Source organism: Branchiostoma floridae, chromosome 3 (assembly GCF_000003815.2).
Source record: "Branchiostoma floridae strain S238N-H82 chromosome 3, Bfl_VNyyK, whole genome shotgun sequence".
Classification (NCBI taxonomy): Eukaryota; Metazoa; Chordata; class Leptocardii; order Amphioxiformes; family Branchiostomatidae; genus Branchiostoma; species Branchiostoma floridae.
Genome location: NC_049981.1, coordinates 30,215,424 through 30,229,008, shown reverse-complemented (window position 1 = coordinate 30,229,008; position 13,585 = coordinate 30,215,424). Strand labels below are relative to the sequence as shown.

The following is a 13,585-nucleotide window of genomic DNA, read 5'->3' as shown; positions in this document are numbered from 1 at the left end:
AGAATGCTGACTGTCAGATGTATTTCACGGACTACAAGAAATTTTACATTGCGCAACGAACAGCTCAGACTCAATTCAGACTGACTGGTGCGTGGCTGGGTGTGTCAGACATGGGTCCGCTAGTTGTAAAACGTGCCGCGCTCCGCCCCATGCCCCATACTACCGGGATGACCGGAATGTGAACAATTTGAAGTATAAATTGTAAAGATAGAATTCCTTCTTATAAAGACAGATTTTTTTTAAAGATTCCAGATACATTTTGTACAGTGGTGCTACAGGTCAGTCTTTCTTACAGATTTGTTATGGACGCATTCAGCCGAGCCGAGTGCGTCTTTCCAGAAAAAAATGCGTCCAAAGACGTAAAGACGTATGCCTGGCGGGAACGCTGGTGTGGAAGTCTAAAATGCATTTTCTGTCGCTGAACATACCCAAATCATAAATGTGCTGGCTTTCGTAAGTTACAACATTTTTGAGAGTTTACAAATGGCTGTTTTCTGTGTTTTAAGAAGAAAAAAAAGACTAACTCCCCATCCCAATGGACACAAGGCAATTCTGACGGATTCTTTTCCCAAATCGTGCTGGTCGGTTTTGTGCTTGCTCACATCATTCGTCTTAGATGTATTTTGACTGTGCCCTGAGATATTAAGACATTTGAATTGTATTTCGGGAGTTTCGTGCATCAGTGATTTCTGTATAAAGACACACTTCAGTGAGGCTGCAACAAGTCTGTACACACTGCGTCTGTAAGACCGGTCTTTCCTACACAATGGTTATCAGAGGTCAGAGCCAAAATCAAACTGCACAAACGTGTATCAAATGTACACATTTTCTACTTTATTTTGGGCGTTTCATGCATCAGTGATTTCTGTGTAAACAAATCACTCCAGCGCGACTGTAACAAGTCGGTACACACCGCGTCTGTAAAACCGGTCGTCATTACACACGGGTTATCAGAGGTCAGAGCAGCTAATGTTGTTCTAAGAGTCAAAATCAAACCGTGTACATTTTCTACTTTATCGTTGTAAAGAGCAAACCAGCATCACATTAAAAAGGTTTTAACCTCATCATAACGATTTTGATGATATGATATAATATTTAGGTATTGGAGGACAAACTGAGCCCCGGGCGTATGCCACAAGAATTAAACTGGAAATCCTACATTTTGTCCAGTGACCCTTTAAAGCAAGGCGGTCGGGAATCATCGGTCTCATTCGCGAAACTTCGGCTTGTACTCGCCGTGTGTCGGGCATGTCCCGACGGCCTCTGAATTACGGCATGCTCGGAGGAGGAACTCTACACAGAGACAGCGCTATGTTTAACCATGTCCGTGATGCTCATTATTCACTGTTAACTTCTACTCCTGAAGCAAACAGAGCTTAAAACCCCATCTGTAACATGAACAGACAAAACATGACCTGTCGCTGGCTCCAGTGACCCAAGTAATTGTTGACAGAATAACAACTAAAACAAAGCAACAGAGTCTGTTTCAATGCATCACATATTCTAGCAGAAAGATCCTGTATAGTATATTAAAATCCTATTCTACTAACTCAGTGATCTAAAACGATATCTTTTATCCGCTAATACAAACCGACCCTCAGGTACTTGCTGCACCAATTAGATCGGCATTTCTTCCTTGTGCCGATTGACTACGAATCGGCAATCGGGAATTATCGGGCACCATTCGGCCCCACTCGCCAAACTTCGGTTCGGACCCGACGGTGTACGTGCTCCAAATCTCCAGTCATCGCTAAAAATATGAATGACGTATGAGGAAATGGGTGTTCTACGATGTCTTTAACCAATAAGGCAACAGAACCGTTGGGCTCAAAGTAATGTCATATCTTACAAGTCAGTAACTCGCGGACAGGCCTTTGTGCACGTAGGCCCTGTAGGTAGACGCTTACGTACTTTTTTGGGCGGACATATCTAAGAATGGGCTTAGAAACGAAGCACGACATGCGTTACCCCGTCCAAGAAGCCGAGCGGGGTAAAGGGGCATCTAATGGGCTCGGTACACTGATCGCTACTGTTGTGGCTGTGAGCTTCGTCACTATGTTTGTAATGGTGAGGCAGGGGGTGGAACTGGGAGAGATGAAGTCACAGTTGTCTCACCTGAAGGATATTGAAGCCCAGCTATCGCACCTGAAGGGAATGGAATCAAAGATGCAGGAGATGCGACAGTGGAGAGAACATCTGGATATGCAGGTAAGACTATTTTTTACACATGCCAACATTTTATGCTCTCACTAGTTCACGTTCACTGTCAGTTACGTCTTTGAACCTTTACCTCCGGTTGTTGAGGTAAGGCGCTTAATTATAACGAGTACACTGACTTAAATGTTGAACAGACGGCGTGATTTAGCATTTCTAGCCGTATATTTTATCTATACGCTGTGAGACAAGCCCAGATCATGAGGGCTGGTGCATGTGGAGGTACAAAGTTTCCTGTTCTACTGATGTTTCCTGGAACCAACATACAAGTTAGAAATTAGATCAAGAGAAAAAGAAATTGTAGCTCTGGTTTAGATGTTGTCTGTTCTTTGAGCTATGTATAATTGCAACTTTCTTTGAATCTAAAAATGTTATATAAAACGTGATGTGTTATTATAACGTGATGTGGAGATAAATTTGTCATAACTTTAAGCAGCATAATCATTCATACTTGTGCAATTTTGGATTGTGCCTTGGTGATTTTACTAGGTTTAACAAATGATACAAGACTTAAAGAAATTTTGATCTTTGCGCACAGCAGTACAAACTTAACGACATTGTCTGCACGAGTGCAATGAGGAGAATATTCGTCCCCTGCGGTATTTAGTCTGGACCTGCAGGCCAGAGCTCCAAATGAACGTGTTCACATTACATGGTTAGCCGAGTTGGACCTTCGCCAGCCTGTTAGTCAGCCTGACGAGCGAGACTACAGCTTTACTGACAAGTCTCTAAACACATTAGCTTGATACGGAGTTAATTAGGTATATCTAATGTCACCCAACAGGTCAGTCCTCAAGGCCCGAACGCTCAGGAGGACGTGGGTGGGGCAGGGCGTGGCAAAAGCGCCACTTTTCTGTACGGAGCTGAAGTGCATCGCCGAGCCAAGAGATCAGTGCACAACACTGGAGACTTTGCGAACAAGATTACATTGCCGATGACTCTTGGGGGTAAATGACACTCATTTGTATGATGTGCTTCTTATTTTCTACTGACACACGTCATCTGTAGTTTAGCTATCCGCCATCTTGGATTATCAACCTTAAATTTCTCAAGAAACATTTCTTTCAACATTTAACGCTAAAACCCCATGAAAATGGATTAAAAACGTTCACATGAATGTTTTCTGTAAGAAAATACTAAGTAGTGATTAAATCTGAATGAAAATAAGCTGGTTATACTTTTCATCATGATGTTGTCGGCCATCTTGGATTTTGTCCAATTACGTCATCTCAGTAGCATAATTTATGAATATTTAATTATCAATGTTTAAGTAAAATGTGTTAGATATTAAATACATATTAAAAGAAGTTTAGTTTAGCAAGAAAATCTTAAAATCCAATTGTTAAAAACCAAAATTAGTGATTTTTGTCAAACTTGCCTTTCAGAAACCCGTTACCATGGCAACACGAAAAGTATAAACTTACCCAATTTTTTGAAAGAATTGTTGCCAATAATATTTTAGGAAAACTCACCAAGTTTGGTTGTTCTAGCACAAGCCGTTTGGGAGCTATAGGGCGTCAAAGTTGGCTCAAGCACTTTTAGCAAGGTTTGGATAGGGTTGTAGTAGTCCACTGTGTTCTCCTGCTGCAGGATAGGGTTAATTTGGTTAAACCAAGTATTGGCTTTTCGGGTAATAAAATCTGAATTCCAAGAAGCTCTCCTCGGTCACTGAATATAATTGATGCTATCTGAAATGTATGACGGACTTTGACCGTTTCTCAAAATCGCATCTAATTGTTTGAGTAATTGCTGTTTTTGCATGAACATGGAGATCATACCAGACCAAGTTTGTATGTTTTCTTATGATAATCGAATGATACATGAATTGCTATCTAATGAACAGGATGCCTTGCTGGATCTGCTGGAAAGGACGGTCAGACAGGACCAACCGGTCCACCAGGCCCTCCCGGTCCACCTGGCCCTCCCGGTCCGCCTGGATCTGATGGACCTCCCGGTCAATCTGGACGAGACGGTCAGACAGGACCACACGGTCCCTCTGGACGAGACGGTCAGACAGGACCTCCCGGCCCAGCCGGTCAAGCCGGACCACCCGGTCCCTCTGGACGAGACGGTCAGACAGGACCACCTGGCCCAGCCGGTCCAACAGGACCACCTGGTCCTCCTGGATCTGATGGACTAAACGGTCCGCAGGGCCCAGCCGGTGAGACAGGACCACCCGGTCCTCCTGGATCTGATGGACTAAACGGTCCGCAGGGCCCAGCCGGTGAGACAGGACCACCCGGCCCAGCCGGTCCAACAGGACCACCCGGTCCTCCTGGATCTGATGGACTAAACGGTCCGCAGGGCCCAGCCGGTGAGACAGGACCACCCGGTCCAGCCGGTGAGACAGGACCACCCGGTCCAGCCGGTGAGACAGGACCACCCGGTCCAGCCGGTGAGACAGGACCACCCGGTCCAGCCGGTGAGACAGGACCACCCGGTCCAGCCGGTGAGACAGGACCACCCGGTCCAACAGGACCTTCCGGCCCACCTGGATCTGATGGACTAAACGGTCCGCAGGGCCCAGCCGGTGAGACAGGACCACCCGGTCCAGCCGGTGAGACAGGACCACCCGGTCCAGCCGGTGAGACAGGACCACCCGGTCCAGCCGGTGAGACAGGACCACCCGGTCCAACAGGACCTTCCGGCCCACCTGGATCTGATGGACTAAACGGTCCGCAGGGCCCAGCCGGTCAGGCCGGACCTCCTGGATCTCCCGGAGCTGCTGGACAGGTATTTAGCGTATTTAGCGACACGAAAATGTAACTCCGCATAGCAAAGTCGTATTTTTGCTAATTTCGAACAACAGATGATCACCGTTGTCTGGTTTGACGTTAGAACAGGGCTTTCGATTATTGCTGCATATGCATCTATATACAATAAACAACATATATAGGAGGTTGCATAGTAGTGATCCAAAGCATCACCAGGATTGGGGTTAAGTGACCATGTTAGGCTTTAAGATTTCAACCTTTGAAAACGTCTATGCTCGGTTCCTTCAGAGCGTCCCTGGTTTCCATAAGCGTCCAGAAAGGACAAATAATGTTGTACAAATGTGGCCATGCGAAACGCTTTCTTTTAGTTTTCCTTAATTAAGTTTATTCCTTTTCTCAGATACCGCAGATCCCCTCCCCACCAGGCCTGGCCCATTCCACCCGCCCAGAGAGGCCTGCAGCGGGATCGGCTGCCACAGGCAGCGCCTCCACCGGTACCGGACCCGGCACCTCCGGCGGTAAGTATGTTGCACAATATCGTTGCCGTACTTCGCCCATTCCTTCTTCGTTTCGCCCCGGCAAGGTATATATTATATATATTATATATGTTATATATATTATATATATTATATATATTATATATATTATATATATTATATATATTATATATATTATATATATTATATATATTATATATATTATATATATATATTATATATCATATATATCATATATATCATATATATCATATATATTATATATATTATATATATTATATATTATATATATCATATATGTTATATATGTTATATATATTATATATATTATATGTGTTATATATGTTATATATATTATATATCATATATATATCATATATATATATATATATATATCATATAATTATCATAATTATATGATATTATATTATATATATATTAATAATATAATATATAATATAGAATATATAATATATAATATATTATATATTATATATTATATATTATTCTTTGTCCTTTTTACAGAGCCGTGGTCTCTCTGTGATTTCCAGCACGGAGCCGGGGGCTGCGGCTTCACACAAGACACGAGCGACCACACGGACTGGGTCTGGGGGAGTCAGCACACCCCCACCAGTAACACTGGGCCGCCCCATGACAACACCTTCCGCAATAGCACAGGTACAGGTCTAGGGGAGTCAGCACACCCCCACCAGTAACACTGGGCCGCCCCATGACAACATGTTCCACAATAGCACAGGTACAGGTCTGGGGGGTCAGCACACCCCCACCAGTAACACTGGGCCGCCCCATGACAACATGTTCCACAATAGCACAGGTATACATGTCTGGGGGAGTCAGCACACCCCCACGAGTAACACTGGGCCGCCCCATGACAACACGTTTCGCAATAGCACAGGTACAGGTCTGGGGGAGTCAGCACAGCCCAACCAGTAACACTGGGCCGCCTCATGACAACACATTTCGCAATAGTACAGGTAGAGCATGGATATCAATGATATTCCAATGTAAGCATACGTCTTTGGTACAATGGCAACCGAAGTGAATTCATCCTATCCAGACATGGACATGCAATCCTTCATTGAGTACAGTAACATCGCTTAGCCTTGTAGAGGATTGACTTTGATATCCTTTAAGTCTTCCTCTCAGTTCAAGCGAACGTCGGCCGATTAATGCAGATCGGCTAGAGCTCACCAAATTGCAAAATAGCCCGAGAGTTTACCGTATTTTTCACTGAAACCAGACTACGCAAAATACAAAATGAAGCAAGATGTAAACTAATGTGTATTACGAAATTGGTAGCGACACGTGTCCGGTCCCCTCTTCCTGTGACAAAAGGTCAAATTCTACAGAGAACTAAAAATCTTGGAATACACTTCTTCACTATAATGTATTGTTTGTTCTTTCAGGGAAGTACATGTACGTTGAGGCCAGTGGCGGTACCGCAGGTGACACGGCTCGGCTCATCAGCGCACCGCTAAACATGGAGAACAACATTTGTCTGAACTTTAACTACCACATGTACGGCACACAAGTCGGCATCCTCAACGTGTACACGAAACAGCGCGGGAACAACAACACCCTTGGAGAGGCCATTTTCAGCAGGTCAGACTTCCAGGGGGACCACTGGAAGTTCAGCGAGTTGGCACTGCCAAAACGGGAAGGATTCTTACAGGTTAGAAATCCAATTTCATAGCCCTATCTAGACCTAAGGCTAAAATTGCCCGCTCCAACTTTGACGTCTCATGACTGCTGAAAGACGTGTGATAGGACTACTAAACTGTTTTTTTCAAGACTTTTGTTGGCATGAATTTTGTAATGATATTCTAAGAGTTTCTAGTGTTGCCATTACTAATTTTGGTGGGGTTTCAATGTTGATGATGCTGATGTTATAATTACGCCATATAGGTCATAAAGATAGCAAAATCACAGAAAAGATTAAACGAATCATCCCATGCAAATGTGGTGAGCGTAAACCAAGCAGTTCTGAAATAACGATGGGGGTCGAATGAGACCTACATACATATCACCATGACAATTTTTAAAACACAGATTGTTTTCGAGACTGTTCGTGGCAGCGGTGCTTACGGCGACATTGCCATCGATGATGTCGGAATAATAACGGATGCCTGCGGTAAGTACCCTTCATCAAGGGGTTTTGTACATAGATGCATTAAAGATGCTGTAATGAATAAGGAATGAACTTCACATCCGATCACATATAGCATGTAAACTGAACAAATAAATCCTAATGGGTTAATCGATAAGTACTGTCTATTTCGATAAAACACATCTATTTCATTCGAACTTGCAGGCCGCAAACTGTACTCCTACTAGGGTAGCTTTGACTTAAGCTAACTCCTCTGGTGTGTTATCTGTCTATTTGGCCAATTTTCACTATTTTTCCAGCCACCTGTAGAGACTATACACCAGATACAGATTCGAAAGCTAGCTTTATCACGCCGACTTGATGAAATATTTTCTGTTTACCTTTATCTCAACAGTACGTCTTTCCGGCGGGAATACCTCTGCCGAAGGAAGGGTGGAAGTGCTTCACTACGGGGAGTGGGGAACGGTCTGTAACGACCGGTGGGGAGACGAGGATGCGCAGGTGGTGTGCCGTCAGCTGGGCTACCGTTACGCCCGGCCTGTCTCCTCCCAGCGTTCCTTCGGGCGGGGCGGCGGGCACATCTGGATGGACCAGCTGGCCTGTACCGGGAACGAGTCCAGACTGGCCGACTGTCCGCACAACGGCTGGGCGGATCACGACTGTGCGCACGACGAGGACGCCAGTGTTTCCTGTTATGGTAGGATTGCTTTTATATCTTTAGTGGCTTCGTACTTTTTGTATAATTCGTCTAACAAAAACGTATCGCGACAACACAACTAGTTATCAGCTCTGTTGTAACATATATTTATATTTATATTTATATTTATATTTATATTTATATTTATATTTATATTTATATTTATATTTATATTTATATTTATATTTATATTTATATTTATATTTATATTTATATTTATATTTATATCATAGATTATACAGGTTGTGATGAGTACCGTGCCTCAGGACGGACAGCAAGTGGCGTGTACACCATGTTTTTCTACCCTGACCGGATCGGAGTCTATTGCGACATGGACACTGCAGGTACCGTCATGTCATGTTTGAGAAATTTGCTTGTCTACACTGGTTCTGACAATTGTCCTTCCTACCTATCCCAGTAGGGAGATTCATATATCATTATTAGGTGGACATTTCTTATCAAGGGTCTGTATAGTATGATTAAGTAGTTTTTTAAACCTCCTTGTTAAATAAAGAAATCCTTGGGTACAAATATACAGTAATAGGAAGGACAAATCTCCAAAAATATTGTTCTTTTTGTGGGACAGAACATATTAGACTTATAAATGCGTACATCTATTTTTGTGCAATCATTCTATAACATCTTGACCACTCTATTAGATGCCTTGACCACCAAGGTCATAGCGTTAAGCTTGTCGATTTTACCTTTTACACAGAAGGCGGTTGGACTGTGATCCAGCGGCGGCAGGACGGGTCGGTTCCCTTTAACCGGAACTGGGAGGAGTACAAACTGGGCTTTGGGGACAAAAAGGGGGAATTTTGGCTTGGAAACGAGATGATCCACTTCCTGACAAACTTTAAAAAACACCAGTTAAGAATAGACATGGAGGATTGGGGAGGGAACAAACGTTTCGCCATGTATAGCACTTTCAGGTTTGTGTTTTTTTTACAGAATAAGCTTACAAACACATTTGCGCACATACTCACACATCTAGCAGAGGTCTAGATCTGACAGAATCTGCTATTCTAATGGTAGAGATCGCGCTCTGAGGCTTTGTCGTAAGAAACTCGGTAAAAAAGTAGTCAGATTTGTTCTCAAACGTCTGATACTCTGATTAATCTAGTGGTATAGATTCATTTCAAGTTCTTTTATTTAGATTGTATACGTCTATAAGTCAGTTAGTCTTTTACATTCCAGAAAAGTCACAGAATTTAATGTTCACATCCAGGGTGTCCGGTGAGTCGGACGGTTACCGCCTGCATCTTTCTGGCTATTCTGGTGACGCGGGAGACTCCATGACTGGCCCGAACTCCAACAACGGGTACAGGTTCTCCACTGTGGACAGGGACAATGATATTCACCCCAGCTTGCATTGCTCTCAGAAGCGTGGACAGGGCGGCTGGTGGTATGTAAGGTGTGGCAACTCCTACCTCAACGGCCGCTACCTGGTCAACTGTGGAAACTCCTGTCCAGGTGAGCAAGGTGTAATGTGGTACAAATGGAGAGGCTGGACTTACTCCCTGAAGTCTGTGTCTATGAAAATAAGGCCATATTATTAATCAGAGCATCTTAGAACATATTTTTGGGGAATATTGCCACAGTCATGTCTATCAATACTAACATTTTTTATGAGCAGCGTTAACACCTTGAAGGAAAAGATTATAATAATGTGATACATACCCATGGATTTAACGTCCAGAAAAGAGTTTAAGCACATTAATGTTCCGATTCACTATCATTTTGTTGTGACAAATTGGACAAATTGCATTGTTTGGATATTTCATGTTATCATTAAAAAAAGGAGGAACGTGCTGATATCTGCATAGGGGAAAGATTAAGATACTTATCGTTAATGTAGCGGAGTCAATTATTTCGCGTGCTTTATAGTAAAACCTGACATGGATCATTTTCATAATTAGGTTTCATTTCCAGCACTATGTTCTGATGCTTGTTATCTTGAAACTATCATTGAGTGTAAGAGAATGTCCAGCCTTATATGTATTTCAGTACTCTTATAAGTGAGTAGTTTTACTTTGAGTAAGTCTTTTAGACACTGAAATAGCCTTCTTGCTAACATTCTCTTACTTGGTCAGGAAGTAAGCAGAAGATAGTGAGGTTATCATTTAGTTGATACATATATTGGACATCATAGTAGCGGAATCTTCTTGTTGTACTCTGTTTCTTTCTATAATCCTATAGTTATCACTAAACATCAGGGTTTCTACATGTATCAAAGGTTTCAAATGATAATGTGAAAGATGAAATTCTTTATCGATCGTAGAAAGTATGGAATATTTACATTTAAATTCAAGTACTTAAATAGTTTGGTGGTGATAGTTTCCCACTGTATTTGGCCGATTAGAAAACTTAATGTATTTTTTTTTAGAAAATGAATAGTATCTGTAAGAGTTTAATTCGTCGACAAAGTTTTACCATTAGATTTAAAAAATGTATAGTTTCATATTACTTTCTTATCCTCTGCTAATATATAATGTGCCTTTAAGTGAAGGTGAGAATTATTTTCTAATAGGATATATGTCTCATATAGTAAGATTCTTTCGGCACAACCAAGGAGTACTTACTTCCAACGTTGCCTAAAGAACCTTACTATATGAATAATTGATTAAGGCCACCTGATTAAGGTATTTACAGATGATATGTGTCTGTTTGAAATTGTTTTGTTAAGTATAGTTTTACTGTTCAAATATACTGTGAGATTGAACCTCACTGTACATTTTCAAATGGTGCTTTTGGTGTATACTGCTATTACATTTGTACTTAACTATACGGTACATGACTAGATCTTCATTTGTATGCAATTTTCTGTTTTGTTTGCCAAGTGGAATTTGTATTTTGTGTAGTATGTTCTGTTCGTATGTTAGGGCCCAATATACAATAATGAATGGTATATTTTTAATCCATATATATATATATATATATATATATATACATTTGGTGTTAGTCGGTACATGGTCCATACATCTATAATCATTGTACCATTATTGGTGACTTTGGATTCTATTGCTTCTTTGGAATAAAGTGCAGGTTTCTAAAAAAATCCCAAATGTCCAATCTGATCGGTATCCTTAATAGACTACCATCTGTTGTATCACATTGGATTTTAACTAATTGACTCCAAGCTGCCTCCTATTTCCTATTTTTCTTTTAAAATTTCCATTTCGACCTCCATAAAGAAAACAAAAGAAATGTCACAAAACGTCAGACAATGGAAGCACCCAACACGAATAGACCCTGATGGGAAATGGTCACCTGTTAAGTGAGGTGGTCGTATCGTACAAATTAGCCATAGGATGTATTTGCGTAGGTTATAATGATAAATATTATGGAGTTTTCAAGGCTCTATCATGAAAAATAACAACAAAGTAATCTCTTTTGTAAGGATTCTATGTCTTTACAGACCTGAGGTGGTCGGAGATACAGGCTTAGAGCTATTCTCGTGGTTCTGTAGTGTATTGTGACTGTTTTGGGCCAAAAAGAAGAGGGCCTTCTCAAGATTTTATGCTTCAATAATTTGTGTATAAACAGAACACTCTATCTCACTAACTGTAACGATAAGAAGCTCATCGTCTCCCAGCTGGTTTGCTCACAGGTCAGAGGTCACAGTGAACTAGTGTCTTAATATTTAGATGATGCTTCTCTGCTTTGTAATCTGTCCAGCATCTGTCACTTGTGAGAGAGTGTCCTGCATTAAACATACGACATAAACACACTGGTAGAAACGGGCCCTACGACAATTTTCTAGTTAGGCAAACGTGTTGCTATATTCCGTTTCCCTAGCGACTTTGTCAAGCATGCTGGTCGGGAATAGTAGGTCCCATTTGCCGTCGGTTTGTACCCGTCGTCTGTCGAGCGTGTGCCTTCCTCACACACCTGGCTCAGCTAGCCACAGTCATGGTTAGCAAACGAAGATGTTCAAAAGGAAACTGGCGCTTTTTTTCTGCGGTACAGAAAATGACATTGACTACAAAGAAATAGAAATGAGGATGAATATAGGGAAATGGTGACAATGTCTTTATTCACGTCAAGTATTTTTGCTAAGATATATTTAGGGCATTAGTGATTTCTGTACAAAATATATTTTCATGCACTGGCAATTTCTGTATAAACACGACCAGGGTTGTAATGAGTTGACTGTCTGCCTAAAACTGGTCGTCCCTGAACGGACGTTCACAAGTTAGCTCCTGTTGTTGACATAACAAGACACAAAACTAAACAACATTATCGTTTTGCAGATTTCAGATTTTCTATTTTAATTGTTGCAAGGAACAAACCAATATCACATGTATTCAAAGCCAGCTACAATACACGGTATTTTGGTTGTAAAATTAAGATTTTAGTTGATAGATATTAGAGGACAAACTGAGCCCAAGGCAAGTGCCCAACCAATTACATTCGTATGGCTACATTCTGACAAAAGAACCTTCCGACCAAGGCAATCGGGAATCATCGGTTCCATTCGGCCAGCTTCGGTATCTACTCGTGGCCGTCGGTTATGAGCCGACAGTCTCCGATGTTCTCTTGATTAACAAATGCTTGAGGTTTGGAAGTCTAAAAGACATTTTCTGTCGCTAAACATACCCAAATGTGATGGGTTTCATCAGTTACAACATTTTTTACAGGTAAAAAAATGGCTGTTTTCTGTGTTTTAAGAACAAAAAATAGACTCCCTCCCCTTCCCAATGGTAAACAAGGAAATTCTGACAAATTCTTGTCCCAAATCGTGCTGGTCGGTTTTGTGCTTGCTCACATCATTAATCTTAGACGTATTGTGACTGTACCTCGAGATATAAAGACATTTAAGTTGTATTTTGGCCATGGGCGTTTCATGCATCAGTGATTTTAGTCAAAACACAACACTCCAGCGCGACTGTAACAAGTCTGTACACACTACGTCTGTAAACCGGTCGTCATTACACACGGGTTATCTGAGGTCAGGGCAACTACTGCTGTTGTTAAGAGTCAAAATCAAACAGTGGCGTGTACATTTTCTACTTTCATCGTTACAAAGAGCAAACAACCATCGCATAAAGAAGGTCTAACCTCATCAGGACAAGTGATTTCCATGATATAATATACGCTGTAGGTATTAAAGGACAAACTAACTGAGCCCCGGGCGTGTGTCACGCTAATCACACTTGCAATGCTACATTTTGTTCAGTGACCCTTAAAGCGAGGCGGTCGGGAATCATCGGTCTCATTCGCGAAACTTCGGTTTGTACTCGCATTGTGTCGGGCATGACCCGACGGCCTCTGAATTACGGCATGCTCGGAGGAGGAACTCTAGACAGAGACAGCATTTAACCATGTCCGTGAT

The 13,585-nt window shown here is 41.8% G+C and overlaps 1 protein-coding gene across 1 annotated transcript; it reads left to right on the top strand.

Annotated features, from left to right (window-relative positions):
* The first annotated feature begins 6,163 nt into the window (after nt 1-6,163).
* LOC118411813 (scavenger receptor cysteine-rich domain superfamily protein-like) lies at nt 6,164-11,165 on the top strand. Its single transcript, XM_035814298.1, has 7 exons — nt 6,164-6,341; nt 6,853-7,118; nt 7,496-7,577; nt 7,948-8,250; nt 8,484-8,594; nt 8,966-9,182; nt 9,479-11,165. The coding sequence occupies exons 1-7, from the start codon at nt 6,164-6,166 to the stop codon at nt 9,807-9,809; spliced, it is 1,488 nt and encodes a 495-aa protein (XP_035670191.1). The 3' UTR covers nt 9,810-11,165.
* The last annotated feature ends 2,420 nt before the right edge of the window (nt 11,166-13,585 follow it).